At 36.3% G+C, this 20,388-nt stretch overlaps 1 protein-coding gene and 1 non-coding gene across 2 annotated transcripts; one reads left to right on the top strand and one right to left on the bottom strand.

The window, feature by feature from the left end:
* The first annotated feature begins 12,068 nt into the window (after positions 1-12,068).
* Positions 12,069-13,280, top strand: LOC133823567 (RING-H2 finger protein ATL70-like). The gene has a single exon (XM_062256403.1). The coding sequence runs from the start codon at positions 12,329-12,331 to the stop codon at positions 12,890-12,892; it is 564 nt and encodes a 187-aa protein (XP_062112387.1). The 5' UTR covers positions 12,069-12,328; the 3' UTR covers positions 12,893-13,280.
* A 6,481-nt stretch (positions 13,281-19,761) lies between these two features.
* Positions 19,762-19,868, bottom strand: LOC133828069 (small nucleolar RNA R71). Its single transcript, XR_009890714.1, has one exon. It is a non-coding gene; the product is annotated as a small nucleolar RNA R71 (small nucleolar RNA).
* Positions 19,869-20,388: the final 520 nt, after the last annotated feature.

Below are 20,388 nucleotides of genomic sequence, written 5' to 3'. Positions count from 1 at the left end.
ACCAGGATGTGTTCGCATGGTCACACTCGGACATGGTAGAAATTAGTCCAAATGTCATAAGCCATGCACTTAATATTGATAAAAGCTTCCCCCCAAAGCAGAAAAGATGAAGGCTCCTGGACGATGGAAGAAAAAGGCCCTAAAAGAAGAGGTCGAAAGGTTAAAAGGAAATTAGTTTATACGAGATGCTTTTTATCCTGACTGGATCACCAATCCGGTGTTGGTCCCAAAACCCAACGAAAAATGGCAAACCTGCATCAACTATTTAAACCTCAACAAGGCATGCCCCAAAGATTGCTTTCCTTTACCTCGAATAGATCAGCTCGTAGATGCTACTGCAGGCCACGACATCATGCGTTCATGGGTGCTTATTTTGGATATAACCAGTTTTCCATGCATGCACCTGACCAAGAACATACGAGCTTTGTAACTGATAAGGGATTGTATTGCTACAACGTCATGCCTTTCGGGCTTAAAAATGTTGGATCCGCATACCAAGGACTGGTAAATAGGATGTTTGCTGAACAAATAGGGAATAACATGGAAGTTTATGTGGACGATATGTTGGTCAAATCAAAACATAACAATAACCATGTGGATGATCTCGGTGAGTGTTTTGTTGTATTTCAAAAATACAACATGAAACTTAACCCAGAAAAATGCTCATTCAAAGTATCTTCCGTTAAGTTCCTTGGATTTATAGTAAATGCTCAGGGAATAAAGGTTAATCCAGACAAGATCAAGGCATTGATAGACATGCCCTCACCTCAAAAACATAAGGATGTCCAGAGCCTAACTGGAAGAATGGCGGCCTTAAGTAGGTTTATCTCAAAATCTACAGACCGATGCCTTCCATTCTTTAATCTTTTAAGAGGGGGCAAGAAATTTGAGTGGTCGGAGGAGTGTGAGCTCATGTTTCAAAACCTTAAGAAACACCTCACCGAACCACCGATCTTGTCTAAACCTATTATAGAAGAGATTTTTTACTTATACCTTGCTACAACCTAGCACGCCATTAGTGCGGTACTGGTACGGTGGGATAAGAAAATACAAAAACCTGTATACTACACCAGCAAAAGATTACTGAGCTCACCATGATGAGCTCCCCATGGCCATTCACAGTATGGGGAACTGACCTCATAGGCTCCTTGCCAACTGGAAAAAGTGGAGTAAGGTATGCTGTGGTCGCGGTTGATTATTTTACAAAATGGATCGAAGCTGAACCCTTGGCCTCTATTACCTCGAAGAAATTCCTAGATTTCTTAGTAAAAAAAATATTGTCTGCAGATACGGAATGCCCAGAAAGATAGTATCAAATAATGGGACCCAGTTCGACAGCGATTTATTTACACATTTCTGCAAAAAAATGGGATAATAAAAAGTTTCTCCTCTGTGGCCCATCCCCAATCAAACGGCCAGATCAAAGTAGTCAATAAATCCTTAAAGAGCTCCATGAAGAAAAGGTTAGAAGAGGAAAAGGGCAAATGGCCAGAGGAGTTGCCTCAAGTATTGTGGGCTTATAGAACCACAACGCAAACTTCAATGGGGCATACTCCCTTCTCCCTAGCTTATGGATGTGAGGCCATGTTTCCAATCGAGGTCGACATCCCAACAATACGGTGCGATGCGTACAATCAGGCCTAAAACCAATCTTAGCTCGAAGAAAGTCTAGACCTCATTGAAGAGAGACGAGATGAAGCCTAATTGAAAAATGTTGCATACCAGCAACGGGATACTAGATATTTTAATAAGAGGGTCTGAGATAGAAAATTCGGATTGGGAGACCTGGTGCTAAGGCGCGTATTATTAGCTACACGAGACCCGACTGCTAGGGTATTTGAGCCTAACTAGGAAGGACCTTACCAGATCGAGTCCATTATTCGACCTGGAGTGTATAAGTTGGCGAGGTTAAATGGAGAATTGGTTCCGCGAGCTTGGAATGGTGAACATCTACGACCTTATTATTAGTAATGTAGGAATGATGTTTTCATTGTAACTAAGAAATTGCTTGATTCTTTCACTTCTTATCAATAAAATTCCGAATTTCGATTAAAAGTTGTATTGTTTATTGTTATACTTTTTTGCAAACCCTAAAATTTCAATAACCTAAGAACACAATCATAGGATATTAAGGGGGCATAAGTGGTATACAATCATACCATAGGTTTGAAAAATAATAACTTAAATAAAATAAGTTTATGTCTAGATTATTAACCCGGCATGAAAATAAGTGTATGGATTATAAACTATACACGCAAGCTAATAAGTTTGGAACAAACCAGCAAAACCTAACCGACAATATTAAGTTGGAATTTTAGATAAACCAACTAAGTCGATACTAGGGCTGGAAAACTTTGCAAATAAGTCTCGACCTCACAACCTCAAGGCTATACTCGAGGATGAGGAAAAGTGACTGAAAAAAGCAAAGTATAACTAGATTACTAAAATTACATGCCAATTAAGTACTTTCAAGTGCATGGTAAAAGTAAGGTTCGACCTTGACAATAACGAAGTTGAACATGGATACTTTGAAAAAACTGTGCATGAATGCATTGATATTTGAACCTAAATCCAATAGATATACTTGTGTGAATAAACAAATATAAAAGCAAGTCCTTAATAGTGGCAAGCTTGAAATATTTCAATCTAGAAATGTAAGGCATAATATTGAGGCAAAAAGCTAGGAGAAAAATCAAGTGCATAAAGATTTTCGAGCTAGAAAATTATTTGCATAAAAATTGATATTGTTATAAATTGATAATTAAGATAGCTCAAAACCGAGCTATAAATTGTCTTTGCCCCAAAGGCACAAAAATAATAAAAGTAATTACAAAAAAAAATGGCAATGGGTTGCAGCCCATAAATTTGGCCTCAAGATTTGGATGCTTCTCCAACTGCAGCCCTTGAGGTCTATGTTGCTTCCTTGGCCTCGAGCATGGCCTCCTTCTCCTTGAGCTCAGCCTGCCATTTAGCGATGAAATCAGCCTCCAGATTGGCTAGGAAACTGGTATCGAGGTCCGGATTGTTCACCCAAATCTGATACATTGCCATATCTACGACGCGATCCTTTTTGGTTTTGAACTCCTCCAAAAGACGAGCCTTCTCACCCTCAATGACTTCGAAGGTAATCTTCTTTTCCTCCTCCAGCTTGCCATTGAGTTCTTGAATCTCCTTGATCTTGGAGTCCTTCTCCTTGATCTCGGAATTCTTAACCTCGACCTCCTTCAGGGTCACCACCAGCGTCGACTCAAGGCCAGGGACCTTCTAGACCTCTTTCAAAGCAGCCTCCAGCCTTGACTCGAGCTCAGAAACTTTTTGAATGGCCACATCTCTTGCCGCCACCTTGAGCTTCGTTGTTTTCAGCTCATCTGCAAACCTCAACTGGGTGTCTCTAGTTTCCTGCGCAAGCGCTCTGCTCGCAGTCACCTCGTTGTTCAACATAAAGGTGTGTTGAACGAAGGATGTGAAAGCCTATACACAAATATAAACACAAGTTAGTAAAGCACAACATAAGTATAAAATAATAAGCTTAAAACATCAATGACTAACCGAGGAGAAGAGCTCGTCACCCTTGTCGAAGAAAGTGTTGGCATCCCGATAGGAGGTCAGAAACTCCTATTAAGGGGCCCCGAGGTGACTGAGACTTTGACCCATGGGAATCCAAGTGTCAGAGCCTAGGTTGACTCCATGGGATCCCGCTGCACTATGAACCATGAACTCGGGAACATGAGTCGAGATTGACAGGAAGCGCTCACGCACAGGAGCTTGGCCTTTTCTCGCAGTGGCTGTAGGGGCCTTCTGGATTGTTTGGACAGCATGAGGTAGAGTGGTGGCAGGCATTGCTATCTTGGATACAATGCTCGGTCCGAGCTCGGGAGTAGGATCGGCAGCCTGACTCAAATTTTGGGCAACTGAGACTGGAGGGACCACCTCGGTTGTTTTGGGCATCTTGGAGGGGCGACCTTCTTTTTGTGAGGCTCGCTGGCCTTTACTCGCCTTCGCAGCCATGGGTTAGTTGATCACTTTGTCTAAATCTGAGTCCATTTCACCTTAAAAACATAAAGATCATTCTTTAGTGATTGAGCAAGAGTTACTAAAGGAAATAAGACAAGGATAACAGAAACCTAACTAGTACTCTCGACTGAGCTTGAGCTAGGGGACCAGGAAATTCCCCTATCTTCTGAAGACACTGGGGGAGTCCCATCTCTATAAGTGGGAGACAACCTCGAAAGGTCTCTATAAATGTTAGTTCTGTATTGAACGGCTATCCCATCCCAGACTTCATTTAAACTATACATAGTTTGGTACTGACCTAGCTATCTATCAAACCTACGAACCCTAAAGTCTACCCACGACCATGCCAAGAAGTTATTCCTAGGGTCCTCAATGAGGATCATCATGTTGGGTTTGTGCTTAAGTAAAAAGGGAGACCACATGGACGATTCGAGCACAACTTTACCTCCGTCGGCCGAGCTCGGTGAGGCTTCGTCGTGAGCTTCGTTGTTCGAGGCTAGAGGGTCGCATCAGCGAGATGCAACCGCATGAGATCGTGAGCTTGAAGATCTCCTCCTACGGGGAAGTCCAGCAGTTGGGAGTGGCACATGTTCCCACCTCAAGTATTTATGATACCCCGAGTCATCAGTGGACTCGCCTTCACCTAGAAGGTCGCAAGCTCGGAGCTTGTCTTCATGAAGGAGATAGGACAGGGAACTTCGACCATAGGGAAGTCGAAGGATGGCTACCTTATGTTCCATCATCGATTCAGATGGACTGGAGTGGTGGTAGTTAGGTGCAGGAACAAAAAAGGGTGAATATTTCGAGCCTGACTATTCAACCAAAAAAGGGATAAGTATGTTAAAATACTTACGGATGTGTTGGAAATAGTAGAATTTGGAAGGAGCGAGATCGTCCATCCAGAAGAAGGAGAACTTGAAGTTCGGAGGATGATTTGGCATATCCTCGAAAATTTGCTTTTCCTTTGGATAGCTCGACAGATAGTAGAAGTCGTCTCCTCCACGAGCTCAAGAAAGGTTGCTCTTGAGGCAGAAGAGATATAATATCTCTTGTGGAGAAGGCCTTTCCCACTTCAACTCGTGGTAAAGCGACTTGAGGGCTAACAAGACCCTAAAGGAATTGGTTTGGAGCTAGAAGGGGGCGAGCCCAAAAAATCCAAGAAATTCTTGAAATATGTCTTTAGTGGAAGCAGAGCCCCAACCCTCATGTGCTCGCAAGTCCATGCGGCGAGCTTGATTTTTCCTTTGAGATTGCCATCCCCTGGGGTGTAGCAGCTCCTTTCGTTCGAGGTCGCTGGTCAACACATCAGGGAGCCAGAGAGCTTGAGGTTATGGTATGCCAATAATTCAAATATTTGGCTGGTGGACGTGACTGAGCTCCAGTAGTGCTCAGCCTTGAAAAATTCCTCCTTTGAGGTAGGGACTAAGAGAGTTTGGGAGGTGGAAGAACATGTTGAAGAGTATTCCATTAGGGAGAATGAAAGAGCACCAGGTGCGAAGGCGACGGTAAATTTGAGTTTAGGATCTAACGGAATAGGCCTGAAATCGGGATCTAGATCGGGATAAACAGCTACTCGGAGTCTTTTTCTCTTCTTCTCTTCGACCTTGTCTATCTAACGTCAAAGCAGTCTCGTACATCCTCTTTCTCACACCTTTCTTTTTGCTTGTGGATCAGTCACTGGTTTCGAGTGAAAGGTGACTCAGAACTGGATGTTGATGGGTGGTAAGGAATAGCGAACTCGGGCCCCCACCGATTCTCAGAGTGCTATGACATTTAACAAGGAAGAAAAAGGTGAGGGCCCAGCATACAAGAAATCATAAGTAAATTATAATTTTGATAACTCGAGCTTGAAAGCTCGAGATAATGAGATGGCCTCAATTGAGGCTGAAGCCTCGAAAGAGCGAGATTAACTCGGATGTCGTTCCCAAAAAGGTGAGAGTAAGGAAGTTAATACTAGTTTAAGAGAATCCTGGATTTTCAGGGAAAAAGTTGGCAGTTACCCAAAAAGGTGATGTGTTTTGGGATTAGTGTATTTAAAACCCTAAACCAAAAACCCCTATTTCTTAAGCTACACGAAACCCTCTATTTCTAGATAAAACCCCATTTTTACATGTTTATACTATAAATTTTGGGTCTAAAACAATGATTCTAACTACATCAAAATTATTCGGATCAGAAGTTTTCTTAGTATCGATGTAAAACCTTAAAAAACTTGTAATAACCAGTGAAGGTGTTCTAGCAAACGTAAAGAATATGTAAAAAAATATATATGCCAAAGAAAAGAAAAGGATCATGAACAAGAACTTACACAAAGTTGTTCGTTGGAATGATTAAATTGCCGACTCTAGGAGCGGTTGCAGGAAAGCTTTCACGGTGTTGAAAGTGCTGGAGTTACTTTGTCTCTTTGGTTAAGAGAACATGCAAAGAAAAGAAAAATATTTAAGGCTCTGGTTCGATTCATTCCTTTTTTCTGATAGTTAGAATGGGAGTGATGAAGAAGAAGGGCATATATATACGTCCCAGGAGGATGTTACAGGTCGAATTGATCTGGGCCTTTGGTTTGGGTTGAGGAACGATCTGACGGATGGGGTTTAGTTATAACATTGGCAGCAAAAAAAGGGATATATGAAAGGACATGGGCAAAGATAAAGAGTACTTGAGTACTCTAGGTGTGCAATCCCTAAGTGACGTGTGTGCACACTCGAGTAGGGTAGGTGGCACGTTTTTTGAAAGGAGAAGTTCAAAAGTTTCCTTCTCATAGGATTCGAACCAACAATTTTAAGGGAGCAAAATGTTACACCCAAATTTTGAGAAAGAGAATTTATGGCATCGAAATGTAGGCTCGTAAAGTATAAGCTAATATAGGCAAGTATGCCACATCATCAGCATATACGCGAATTAAGTTTTGTAGTTTTGCTTGGTGTTAAGGTGACGACGATAGAATTGGTGAGCTCAGAGCTACATGCGGTCTCGAAGATGTTTCGAGGTTACAAGTTAAGCTCGAAGCCACAGCTAAATAATTGCAAGGGTTCAACACTTGTATAAATAAATTTCCTGATTTGTTCTTATTGGCGACCGAGCACTAGTTAAGAAGGTTCGAGCTTAGGCATCAAGCTCGAAAGGATGAATCTTCTCCAAAGTCTGAGAGAAATTTGAACCTTCATTGCAAGATCGAGGAGGTTGATCTCCGATGGTTGAGCTCGGAAAAGTCACTGGCTAAGGGCGAGGTTAACCAGAATGATGAGCTCATGATGTGGGTCGATCTCGAAAGTGAGTTAATTGTATGTTCGAGGTCGGTAATCCAGTTTGAACGCAGTTGCTATTTTAAAATCCCTATTCCTCTGGGATTTGTTGTAATCTGATAATAAATCCCTATTATCATGGGATATTATGTAATTAATGCATTTATTTGTATTTATTTCAAATTTGAATTGTAACTTCCCGAAATAACAGGGAAGATATTTTGTAAACCAGTCTATAAATAGACTGGAGAAATTCATTTGGAGATAGATATAATTTGGTACTGGGAATGCTCTGCGGAAATTGCTTTCTAAAAACTTTTAGAGAATTTCACCACTCAATAATATTGACTCGTGGACTAGGCAGATTTTAACTGTTGAACCATGTAAAATCTCGTGTGTTTTTTATTAGCATTCTTAATTCTGTATTTAGTGATCTTCTAATTTAAGTTGACGAAAAATGGCATCAACAGATTCAATTAAGCAGTTAGACATGTATTCAACACATTATTTACTGAATCGTGGGTAGAGCTTGTCTTTAGCAGTGAGCGTACATGTTCGGTCGATCTTCAGAAACCATAAAGCCTTGGCAGTTTTGATACCAAGTTGTAATACCCTACTAATCCAAGACCATTACACTCTAAGTTAAAAATGTTGTTTAACTTGTTAAGCGAGTCATTTGGACTCAAAAGTGCAACTAAAATTTAAACAAAGGTTTAGGTATTAAAATTTTGGTCAAAAGGTATAAAATTTTCCATTAAAACTTTAAATCTTTACAGGAGATCCCAACAAGAGTTTCAAACCCAACGTAGTTACAACAGAAGTCACAAATATAGCCGACCTAAGCGAAAAAATTGGACTTATACTCTAAGTTCCTCAAATGTGTCTCGGTCGTGGCGACCGAGCAGGCCTAACGTGTATGTGCTGCTACAAATCCCTATGACTCATGCCTGGTCAACCTTTCCCTTGCCCTTTTCCTTTCCCTTTCCCTTTCCCTTGCCCTTACCTGCACCATAGAGCACCTGTGAGCCTAGGCCTAGCAAGAAAATCGAAGATGGCATAATAATTAACCAATTAAATATGAATAGTAAACAACATGCTTCACAGATAATAGAAGAAATCATTTCCGTACAAAAATAGTTTACACGGCCTATGCCGAACAAGGTGCCTCTCCTAGCACTAACCATACGACCATCTGTCGAGCGAGTGCATACAACACCCGATAGTGGTCACGCCCCATCACAACCTACCTTCCACATGTATTTCTGAATACGACCTATGCCGATCAATCGCAAACATACATGATGCAATTAATGCAACAAACACATATATAGAATGGGGTATTCAACTCTAACTCAATTTTCAAATAAATAGCTCTAAATGTTACATATCAACATTGGGGCCTATTCTATGTCATGAACTATGTGCATGTGCCAGTTTTCTTAGCTCAAGGTTGTTGCGAGAATTAGAACGACCTCAAGTGCGATCCCCTCACGAGCCTCTCGGAAACCCTAGCCACAAAAATATAGTAGGTTTAGTTTCCCTTAAACCACAACCCATCATAACTTCTCTGTAAACTTTACTAGGCTTCAAAGATACTTTAAACATGTCGCACAATGTCCTAAGAATCTCATATTTTGATCCCCCAATGTTACCCATCGAAAACCATAGGAAACAACCCTAAAACAAGGTTGTTAGCATGGGTCAGTCGACCGCCTGGCCAAAATGGCCAAGCTTTCCCAAAAGCACTAGCCAGCCAACCAAGTGCTCTAGGCCGGTCGACTTACGCAATCAGAGAGCAAATTTTTTAGATTTCCATAATTTCGAATCTAACTCAAATCGACTCAAAACTCTTCCAAATCTGCAACCATAATCATGCAAAAACAGTCATATAATAATATAACTCATATAATCACTCCACGTGTCTTTTCGACACCCTAATCAATACACTTAATCATATTGGGAGTTTTGGGAAGCTATAGTAACTCAAGCCTTAAACGATACTAAATGGTGTCAAGCTATGTCTGTTAGTATGATGCTCTTATTCGCAATGGAATTGTGGAACTTGTTCCTTTTGATCCAAAACAAAATTTAGTTGGTTGCAAATGGGTTTTTTCGTACAAAATATTTACCTAGTGGATTTGTTGAAAGGTATAAGGCTCGTTTAGTTGCTAAGGGGTTTCACCAATGTCCCGGAGTCAATCATGCTATCAAGAGACTCTTGAGCTTGATTTAAGCACCCATGTCTTAGAGCCTAAATAGCCATATCTTTCAGAGTAGGTCCAGTGGGGGCTTATTAATTCTTTATAATTTCTTACCCATTTATTAAATATTAACAAATAAAAAAACCTAAATTCTTTGTAATTTACTAATTATTTACTCAATATTAACAAAAAGCCCCCACAATTATTTTTTAAAGCAATTAATCTTTCATAAAATTAGATAAAACAACTAAAATTAATTGCCATTATTATTTGAAGTAGACACCAATAATATTTTATGTGTTATCAATGCAAATAAATACTTGTACATATTTTTTTATTTTGAGCTCCCTAGTGTATAAAAATTATGGATCCGTCACTGGCTATGATATGTCCTGCGGTAGATGAAGAAAAAACAAAGGAAGAGAAGGAGTAGAATAAGTCAAAGGGTCAATGATTAAAGTAATTTTACATCCTTATATGTATATTTTTTAATAAATAATATTAAAATTATATAATTAAAAGAAAAATTATTTCATACACTAAGATTCATTGTAAATTTGGTGAAACTCTACAATTGTTAATCATTTGATCTGATATCTAGCGACACAAAAGTGTCGTCATAGTGGGGACAAAAATTGAGTCTCACATAGGAATCTATATAATAGAGTAAAACTAAACAATAAAAAAAACTTGAAAATTAGAATAATTTGGACACCTTAGAGCAACTCCAAGAGGCCCCTTAATTTTAATTTTTTTTAACTAAAAAGCTATTTTAAGGAGCTACTTTTTCTCACCTCACTCCCACCATGATCAATATTTTGGCTAGGATTGATTATTTTAATAATATTTTATAACTTTGAATTTCTAAAGTAAAAACTTAGTTGTGAGATATTATTAAAATAGTGATAAAATAAACTTTCATTTTATTAAAATAATATATATATATATTTTGATAAAATGTAGAGAGCTTGCTACATTTGGGGAGCTCCTTATCCATTCTCTATTTTAGAAAAGTCATTATATTGATTGGTTGAAACTCCTTTTTTCAAGACACTCTCTATTTTAGCTAAGGAGTGCATTTAGGAAAAGTGGTTGGAGATGTTCTTCTATATCTTGATATAAAATATGTCCTTTTTAAATATTACTTACTTGTGATGACCTTTTTCAAACTATTTTATATTTTTCATTAGTATGTATTAATAACTATTAGGTGAAAAATCTTTGGTACATCTCTGGTTTTATGTTGTACCTACACGCCATGACCGTTTTCTACACATGAATGTTAGAATTTCATTTATTTAATGACAGTATATATTGTAATTATTTATAATTTTTTACAAAATTTTAAAAAAATTTAAATAATTTATAGTGCCAAAAATAAATTGTTTCATATGTGTATAAAAAAAATAAGATGTTTCGTACGCTTTAAAAAAAAAATAAGTTTTATCACACGCGTATAAAAAAACAATAACAAACGTGCATGCAATAGTGATATTCTATTTCTAAAATATAATATTAGGAAAAAGTTTTATTAAAAAAATTATTTTGGCCTAAACATGTACACGAACGTCACTAGGGAAACTAGGTCTGGAAAATGATCACGTGAAGGGTTAGAAACATAAAAATCAATAATGCTATTAGGTCGTGAAGATATACGTTTAACTTCCAAGATTTCAGCTAATCACACCTACTTGATGTGGAAATTTGTGGTTCATTGAAAGATCAAATATATGACTATTGATAACATCATATGTCAAAAACATAATACAACTTGGAAAAGTATAATACATACATCCTATCCTATGTACCCCAAAACAAAAACAAAATGACTCCAATTGTAATATTGTTAATGAAGGACCAACCAACCACCCACCTCAAAAAAAAAAAAAAAAACAAAAAGGCCAATCATTTCCAAGAAAAGACACAACTGGATTTAGATAAGGAACAGCTTGTATCATCCCAAAAAAAAAGAAAAAAAAACATATATGGTGCACCTATTTTTTATATAAATATTATTATTATTTCATTATTAGTGTTGTTACTTTCCTTACGAGGCAGTTAGATACTTTCACTAAAATCCAAAAAAAGAAAATAACAACATTTAAGATAAAGGAAAATAAGGGGGGAGGGAGTTTATTGATTCTTTATTCAAAACCAATTCTTAAACTTCTAAAGCCAAACTTCTTTTCCAAAACATTGGCATTAAACTACATTTAGAGATAAAGAGAGAATAATATAATGCATATTCTTGTGGTGTATATCAAGTTACTCTCTGTGAATAATATTGCATTGTTACTTCATTATAATAAATTCTATTATATAATATACATACATAATGAATATATATTCTATAAAACGTGCATTGCACGCACGGTGGGAGAAATGCTTAGTTGAAAGAAAGAAGAATTGAATATGTATCGAAGATGCTGAAATAATGCAAAGACGTTGCTCACATCAGACAAATGAGGTTTAAGGCTAAAATAAAAAAATAAAATAAAGGGATATATAAGACCGTTGACCTCCAAGAACTAGAAGACAGCTAACCTCATAATCTAACGTATACATACAATCATTTATGTATTATATTCACATGTAAATGCCCCTATTTTCCCTTCACTTTACTTCAAATCCACCCAAATACATCTTCCCTTGATTAAAACTCCACCCAATAGTCTTCATCTTCTTTCTCTCTCTCTTCCTCTCTCTATCTTATTACCGTTGACTTTGTAAAATATTTGAATCCCCAAATAACCAACCCATTTGGCCATATTTCCAATATGTAAAGAAATCAAACCAATTAATCTAATGATGATGATGGTCAGCTTCTTCAATCCCAAGCCCTGATGTTTTACTCTGTCATAATTAGGAGAGATGAACTCCACAACAGGTGACTATGGTGGTGGTTTCTTTGGCTCTAAAGACATTGGTGGCTTCGGTTATGGCATTGGAGTTTCAGTTGGAATTCTTTTGCTCATTACAAGCATCACTCTCGCTTCTTACTTCTGCACCCGTTCCCAACAGCAACACCAGCAGCAGCATCAGCTGCAGTCAGCCATGTCTGGACCCGGCGGCCATGGCGCCGAAGGTGGGAGGAACCGCCGGCCCCAGCACCTGCCTCATGACTTGCATAGCTTTGTTGTTGATATTGGATTAGATGATGCCACTATTAGGAGCTACCCCAAGTTACCCTACTCTGAGGCTAAGCTCAAGAAAACCAATTCAACTTCCTCATGTTGTTCCATATGTTTGGCTGATTATAAGGCCACTGACATGCTAAGGCAGCTGCCTGATTGTACCCACCTCTTTCATGTCAAGTGTGTGGATCCTTGGCTGAGGCTGCATCCCACCTGTCCGGTATGCCGGACCTCGCCGATCCCAACTCCCCTGTCTACTCCCCTGGCTGAGGTGGTTCCTTTGGCAACAAGGAGAGGCTGATCTGGATCTTAAAGATTTGAAAAGAGAAGAGAGAAGCAATATGGTTTTTTATTCAATTTAGCTTCTTTTTTCTTTTCGGATCTGTCTTGAGAAAATTGGACCTCTCACATATTGATACAGCTCAATTTCACATAGTAATGTTTCTTCAGATTCCTTTTCCCTTTGTAGTTCAGGATTAGATTTACATGTTTGTATATTGCAAAATGTTTGGAGTAACTTTGAAAAGTTTATGCATCTTGTAAAGAAAGAACATTATTTTCTCTAGCAGAACCTGGCAAACCAGTACATAAACTCTGGCATTTAACATAAAAGGACTGTGTCAATATGAGGGAGCTTCAGCTGTAGTGGATCAATGAAACTCTTCATAAAAAAATATTCTTTGTTGTGTGATTATGAAAACTTATTTTTGAGATATTCCTTTTTAATCTTATGGTCATGTTCTATAGTAGATTTAAAACCTAATACCTACCCAATCAAATTAGTAAAGACAAATCTAAAAACCAGTTAGTTAATTAGTGCCCGCGACAGTGTGAAAAAAAGACAATTTTATCACACAATATGGATATGGTCCACAGCAGGCAAATGGGATGTTCTGCATTCTTGCAAGTAATTAATTATAGATGAATGAAATATCAGAGAGGTGAAAGGTTTGTATAGTATAACTAACATGAAAGCATTCAATCATTTTTATTTAAAAACAAAAAACAAAATAGAAAGACTTGGACTTTGAACGCACACATTTGCTATTGAAAGGGATAAGAACCAAATGAAATACAGAGAATTGTCTAGAGTGCCCTTATTTTCTATAATATTCCATTCCCTGTTTTTTTTTTCTTGGGTTCTCACTTTCTATCTTTTCTCCCTTTTTATAGGGTACTATGTTCAAGCATGTTCAATAGGAAATTTCCATCATCGATCTGAGAAATCTCACTGATTAGTACCTAATATATGATATACTATGAGACTTGTACCCAAGTTTAAAGTCAACAGAGCTTTTATCAAGGCCCTTATGATTGATAAGTACAGCCAATATTGCATTTTTACATACAAAAATGTCCAAATTTCCTTCTCAAAAGTCAAAACCACGTTTACAGTTTTTTTATAGAGCAACATATGATGTCAAGGTACGAAGCTTCACTAGTTTTAGATTCTTTTCATTGATGATGTTGGAAAGTTAAATGCACCTTAACTAAAAGACTATAAATCTGTTTTTTTATTTTTAAAAGTTAAAAATTGTTTTTTTGAAATCAAGTTGAGCTGTTTGGCGTTATTTTTAGAAAATAATTTTTAAAAACAAAGTTACAAAAAACAGAAAATTTTGAGAACAACAAAAAGTTGTTTTATGTTGTTCTTAAAAAAAAAATTCTATTTTTTTTCTCATATCATTTATTTATTTATTATTATTTAACATCATTTATTGTCACATAATTTTCTCTCTCATTAGTTTCTCTCTCTTCAGTTTCTCTCACATCACTTTCTCTCTCATCACTTAATATATCTTCATTTTCTCTCTCGTCATTTTTTCTCTCTTGTCATTTCCTCTCTCATTACTTTCTCTCTATTCACTTATCTCTCTTCATTTTCTTTCTTATCACATTCTCTCTTATTTTTTCTTGGATTAATTTCTCTCTTTTCAATTTCTATTTCTTCAAATTTTCTCTCCTTACTTTCTCACTTCTTATTTTTCATCATTTTTTTCAAATTATTTTATCTCATTATTTATTACAAACTTTTAAAATATTTTTCTCTTTGTAAATATATTTGTTAATATTTTATTTAAGATTTTAAAAAAATAAAACTAAAAAATAATTTTTAGAAAATATTAACCAAACACCTCTTATTTTTTGAAAACTACAAAAATAATTTTTTGTTCTTATTTCTGATAACACAACTTTGAAAACAAAAAACAGAAATAATATGGGGAACACATTCTCCTCTTTTTTCATATATATATATATATATATATATAGTACTTTGATGTGCTATTTTATGTGTAACAAACGGATCATCGAGACTTGTACGGGAGTGAGAAAATAAGAGAGAGTGAGTTTGGGATAATTGGTCTTAGTACTGGGTAAAACTTAAGGCAAGAGTGAATGGAGGTTGATCTTGGCTGGGGACTGTACAAGAAGTTGTCCGTTTGTGTTCTTCAGTTACCAAAGACTACTAGAGAAGTTGATCTTGGCTGGGGACTGTCCAAGAAGTTGTCCGTTTGTGTTCTTGAGTTACCAAAGACTGTACTAAGGAAGTTTTCCTCTGATTGTTGTTGGCGATTGGTGATTGTATTCATTTCATCTTATAGTGGATTAGCTTCAAGAGAAGCAAACTGGATATAAGCACAATCTTTGTGCTGAACCAGTATAATTTTCTTGCTTTTATTATTTTTTACTGAGTTGTTATTTACATTTGATTCATTAGTTATGCTCTCTAACTGTTTGATGATTTGCATGTGTGCCTAAGTCTTGTGTTGTATGAGATTTACAACAGATGACATTCAATACTTTTTTCTTTTCGTTTCTGCTCGGCTAATTCAGACCGAGACAATCAAACAACTGGCCTCAGATGTAACAAGTTGAATAGCAAAAGTGGGATTTGAACTTAAGAAGAGGTTAAGCTGTTAAACACTAATGTGGGATGGAGCCGATTCTGCTGAACACCGTTTTTCAACCAAAACCATTGTTTCATTACTAGATTATCTCATGGTTAGACATGTGAATTCCAAGGATGGCCTTATAATATTGGATTTTATAATATGAGATGTTTAGTAGAGTTCTAGTGTTAAATATTGGCTTAAAGAGTCATTGTTGGAAATATATAAACAATCAAAGATGAATACAATCAAAATAACACAAATATTGTAAAGGAGAAAGATGAGAAGAGATTACATAATTTATGAAAATTATTATAAGAGTAGAAGATGAAGATCTCAAGAGCAACATAAGGTTTAAAATATTTATCCTGAAAGTTATTTCCTCCCTCATAAGAACACATTGAGAATACTCTCTAGAAATACTTCTAACGATTTATCAAGCCTTCTCTCATACTCAACATAATATTACAAAGAAAAAGATGAGAAGAGATTACATAACTGATGACAATTATCATAAGAATAGAAGGTAGAAGATGAAGATCTCAAAAGCAACACAAGACTCAAAGCTTTTGTCATAAAAGTTATTTTCTCTCTTGTAAGAACATTTTGAGAATACTATCTAGAAATGCTTCTAAGAATTTATCAAGCCTTATCTCGTACTCATCATAGTATTTTAAAGATGAGCATGTCATCACAAGTGTTTTAAATTATGTAGTGTGGTTTTCACATTCACACATTACATCCAAGTAAACAAAATGGTTTATATATATATATATAGAGTTCTCATCCATCATTTGATTTTCTAATGCCATCAAACTTCATTGGGAGTTAGAAACATGCATGATTAGTACTTAAAAACGACATTTTACTAAGCTTAAAGCATAAATTAAATTAAGTTTTAATTAATATTTTCTTAAAATTATTTTGATATATTTCTTTAATGGAAAATATTAATTTTAATTTAATTTGTATAAAGTATGGTGCATTGTGACATTAATAAAAGCAAAAGAAAAGAAAAAGGAAAAGAAAAAGAATTAAGTTAAAATGGAATTTTTAAGGAGTATTTAGTTATTTTGCAGTTGGCCCAACTGAAGGAGAAGCCCAACAAGCCCAAGCTGCCAGCCTCTCCACAGCCAGGTGCCGCCTTGTCCTCGCGCCACGTGTCCCAGCAGCACTCCTGCCAGCCAGTCCGCATGCGCCACCTGTCCACCACTTCAGCCATGCATCCAATTCCCAGCTGCCCAACACTTCCAGCCCAATGCATTAACTCCCCCACACAGGCCCAGTTCGGCCCAAGGCATCCTTCATCCTTCATTCCAGCAAGCCCATCAAACCTTCCCAGCAGCCTCCAACGTGACCCTTCTTCAGCAGTGACCCAAACGAAGGCCAGCCTCCAACGGCCCAAGCCCAACTCACGCCCAAGCATCTTGCTTCTTCAGCCCAGCCGCCTACGTGTCACTCCCTCATTAGTTGAAAATGGGTCAAAACCCTCTTGTGTCACCATCCATGTTGTGTGGGTATTGAGCTTTGTAAATTGTTATTTTGAGCTTTAAAGCTCATGTTTTTGTGGTATTTTAAAAAATGGGAAAATGACCATACACCAAAATAGCTAGCTTAATATTAATAATAAGATTTGATTTTTCAAAATCATATTTTATTATTAATATTTCAGATTTATTTTGTAAACCCCATTTTGTTGTTTAATTTCTTTTTGGTCATTTTCTCCTTCTATAAATAGGGACTCCTTCTTCACATTATGTATGTAATTTTTAGAGTAGAGAAACTATAGCAAAATTTCCACTCACTTTCTTCTCATATTTTCTTCTTAGAATTTTGTGAGAATCATGAGCATAATGGCCTAATCTTCCTAGAAAGGTTAGGGATGATTCCATATGCAAGTGATGTTATTTTGCTACTTTGATTTACTATGTTCTTAATGTAATATATTTGAGTTATTTATGTTCTTTCATCTCTGTCTTTATTTTGTTATCTTTATTTATTTATGCTAATAGTATATATGATTAGTCATGCTCTTTCTATGTGCTTCTAATTAATAAAAGTAATATTGATGCATAATTTTATGTCTAATCTTCTATTGCATTATTGCCCTTGGGTATTTTGTCATTTTTAAATTTTTCATAAGATTAACTTTGTGCCTTTAAAGTAAAGAACTTTATAACTCAAATGGACTTTTGTTAGAAAAGAATATGGACTTTAATGTTAGATTTTCCAAGTAAATGTTAGGATGTGAACTATTTACTTGTGTATTTTTGTAAATCAAGTAACTAAGTAACTAAGCAAGCATATGAATGATTCTTGAAACCTTTCTATTTCTCAAACTCTTGATTACATCTTACATTTATCTCACCTATCCCACTTTATCATTTCATCAAAAATACAATACCAAAATCTCAAACCTCTTTTCATTTCCATCTTTTTATTCATTTATTGTTACTAATTTTTGTGTTATTTTCTACTAATCTTTTGAGTATAGGTTACCTCATTGTGGATCGACCGCCCGATTATACTACAACCACCGCTTAGTGATTGTCACAATTTGGGCGTTAAACAAATTTTGGCGCCGTTGCCGGAGAGGTAATTTTCAAAGGTTTAGTGAAATTTTTACAAAAATATTAGTAATTTTATTTGTGTTTTTGTTGGAATAAATATTGTATTAGTATTTTTTTTTTATTTACTAATTTTTAATTAATTAGATTATTATTATAACAAAAATAAAAAGAAAAAAAGTAAAAAAAAAATTATTTATTTATATATATTTCTTTTCTTCTTTTACACTTTTCTTTTTTCGGTAACAAAATATATATATATATATATACATATATATATTCATATGTTTTGATATTCATATATATATATATATATACATATCTATAAAAAAAATCTAAAAAAAAGGCAAAAACTAAAAAAATATTTATTTTTTCTTATTTCTATTTCTATTCTATTTTCCTCTCTTTTTGTTTTAAAAAAAAACCATATATATTTATATAATTATATTTTTTTTTTAGCTAATTCTTACTCTATTTTTCTTTCTTAATTTATATTCTATTTCTTTTTAGTTTAATACATATTTGAAAAAAAAAATAGATTAAGCTTGCTATTTTCTCTTCACTTTAATTTTCTTTTCTTTATTTTATTTTATTTTATTTTATTGTGTTTTTTTATTATTTTGTTATTTAGTTTAGGTTTTTCTTTTCCTTTGCCTTAGTTTTCCTTAGAATTTAGGTTTTAAAAATAAAAACATAAAATTGCATAAAAATTTTCATAAAATTTCAATCATAAAACGCTTAGTATTGGGAACAATTGTGTAATATTACAAATGGTAGAAACCGATATTGTTTTGTCTAGAAAGATTGGTTGTTAAATAAGGTTTGTGATAGCGTTACCCTCCACACTTACCTGGGAACCTCGGGGAGTTCTGTCTAGGCAAGTGTGGGCCTAAAGCGGTACCTTGGCAACCTTCCCAATCGGCCTGGGAACGTTTCGAGCATCTACCTTTGCACTATTACATTGTTGAACTTATTACTATAAGAAAACCAAGCTTGTTCTGTCAAAATAAGCAATTTCACTCTGCTTAAAGGTTGTTTGGTCGAAAAGGTTGACCTGTGATCCACCATACTTACTCAGTAACCTCGGGGAGTTCTAGTAAGGGGTTGGAGATCACCCGAAAACCTTCAAATCTACATGGGAACAAGTTTAACCAAAAAAAAAAATCAAAAAAAAAAAGACATAAAATAAATCTAATTCTGATTCCCGAGGGTGGATGAATCATCACGAAACTTCCAGTGACACTTCTTCCAATTCATCTGCCACTCCTACCGGAACTCCTTCCACCAATCCTTCTTCTACACAAACTTTCGTTGATAATAACCCATTCGAAATGGCTCGCAATGATGACATCCAACCAAGAACTCTCAATGACTACCTCCATCCCACTCGCACTTCCACACCTTCATGCATTACCTTCCCTCCTAATATGCCTACATTAGACTTTAAACCTGGCATGATTCAACTCTTGCCTACATTTCATGGAATGGAAAACGAAAGCCCATACGTGCATATAAGAGAATTCGAGGAGGTGGTAGCCACATTCTATAACCGAGCCGAAAATGCCGATGCTGTGCGACTGAAGTTCTTCCCTTTCTCCTTGAAGGACAAAGCCAAAAGCGGGTTGTACTCTTTGAGACCTAGGTCGATTGGAACATGGGAGGAGATGACCAAATCTTTCTTTCTGAACCACTTCCCCAGCCATAAGACCAACAGTCTAAAACGACAGATTTCCACATTTTCCCAAAAGGACAATGAAACGTTCTATCAAGTCTGGGAAAGATTCAAAGATCTGTTAAATCAGTGCCCGCACCATGGCTATGAGAACTGGCGTTTGGTCAGTTACTTCTATGAAGGCCTCACGAGTCGTGAGCGCCAGTTTGTAGAAATGCTATGCAATGGTGAATTCCTCGAAAAGAGCCAGACGATGTTCTTGAATATCTCGAAGAAACTGCGAAAAAGTCTCACACCTGGACTGGTCCAAGTGCTACTGACAGCACCAACCGACACAAACCATCTGGGATCTATCAACTTCGAGAAGAGGATAGTGTTAAGGCCCAACTCGAAGCTTTGAAAAAGCAGTTTGAGGTCTTAATGACAAAAAATGGCCAAAAGTCGCACATGATCGCTCAAGCGGAACTGCAAGAACCTTGCTTTGTTTGTGGAGGAACGGAGCACTTAGCTAAGGACTGCTTGGCTTTGAATGAAATGATGGGGGTTTATGAGGAGCAATGCAATGCCTTAGGGGCATATAACAAGCCATTCTCCCATACGTACAACCCTGGTTGGAGAAACCACCCAAATTTCAGTTGGAGAGATTCCAACCAAGCTCAATCGTCTG

The sequence above is a fragment of the Humulus lupulus genome, chromosome 3 (assembly GCF_963169125.1).
Source record: "Humulus lupulus chromosome 3, drHumLupu1.1, whole genome shotgun sequence".
Classification (NCBI taxonomy): domain Eukaryota; kingdom Viridiplantae; phylum Streptophyta; class Magnoliopsida; order Rosales; family Cannabaceae; genus Humulus; species Humulus lupulus.
Note: the sequence above shows the minus strand (reverse complement) of the source record. Positions and strands in the feature narration are given on the sequence as shown.

What these genes read in the sequence shown, in the direction of transcription:
- LOC133823567 (XM_062256403.1), top strand. Translation starts at nt 12,329, where the DNA reads ATGAACTCCACAACAGGTGACTATGGTGGTGGTTTCTTTGGCTCTAAA.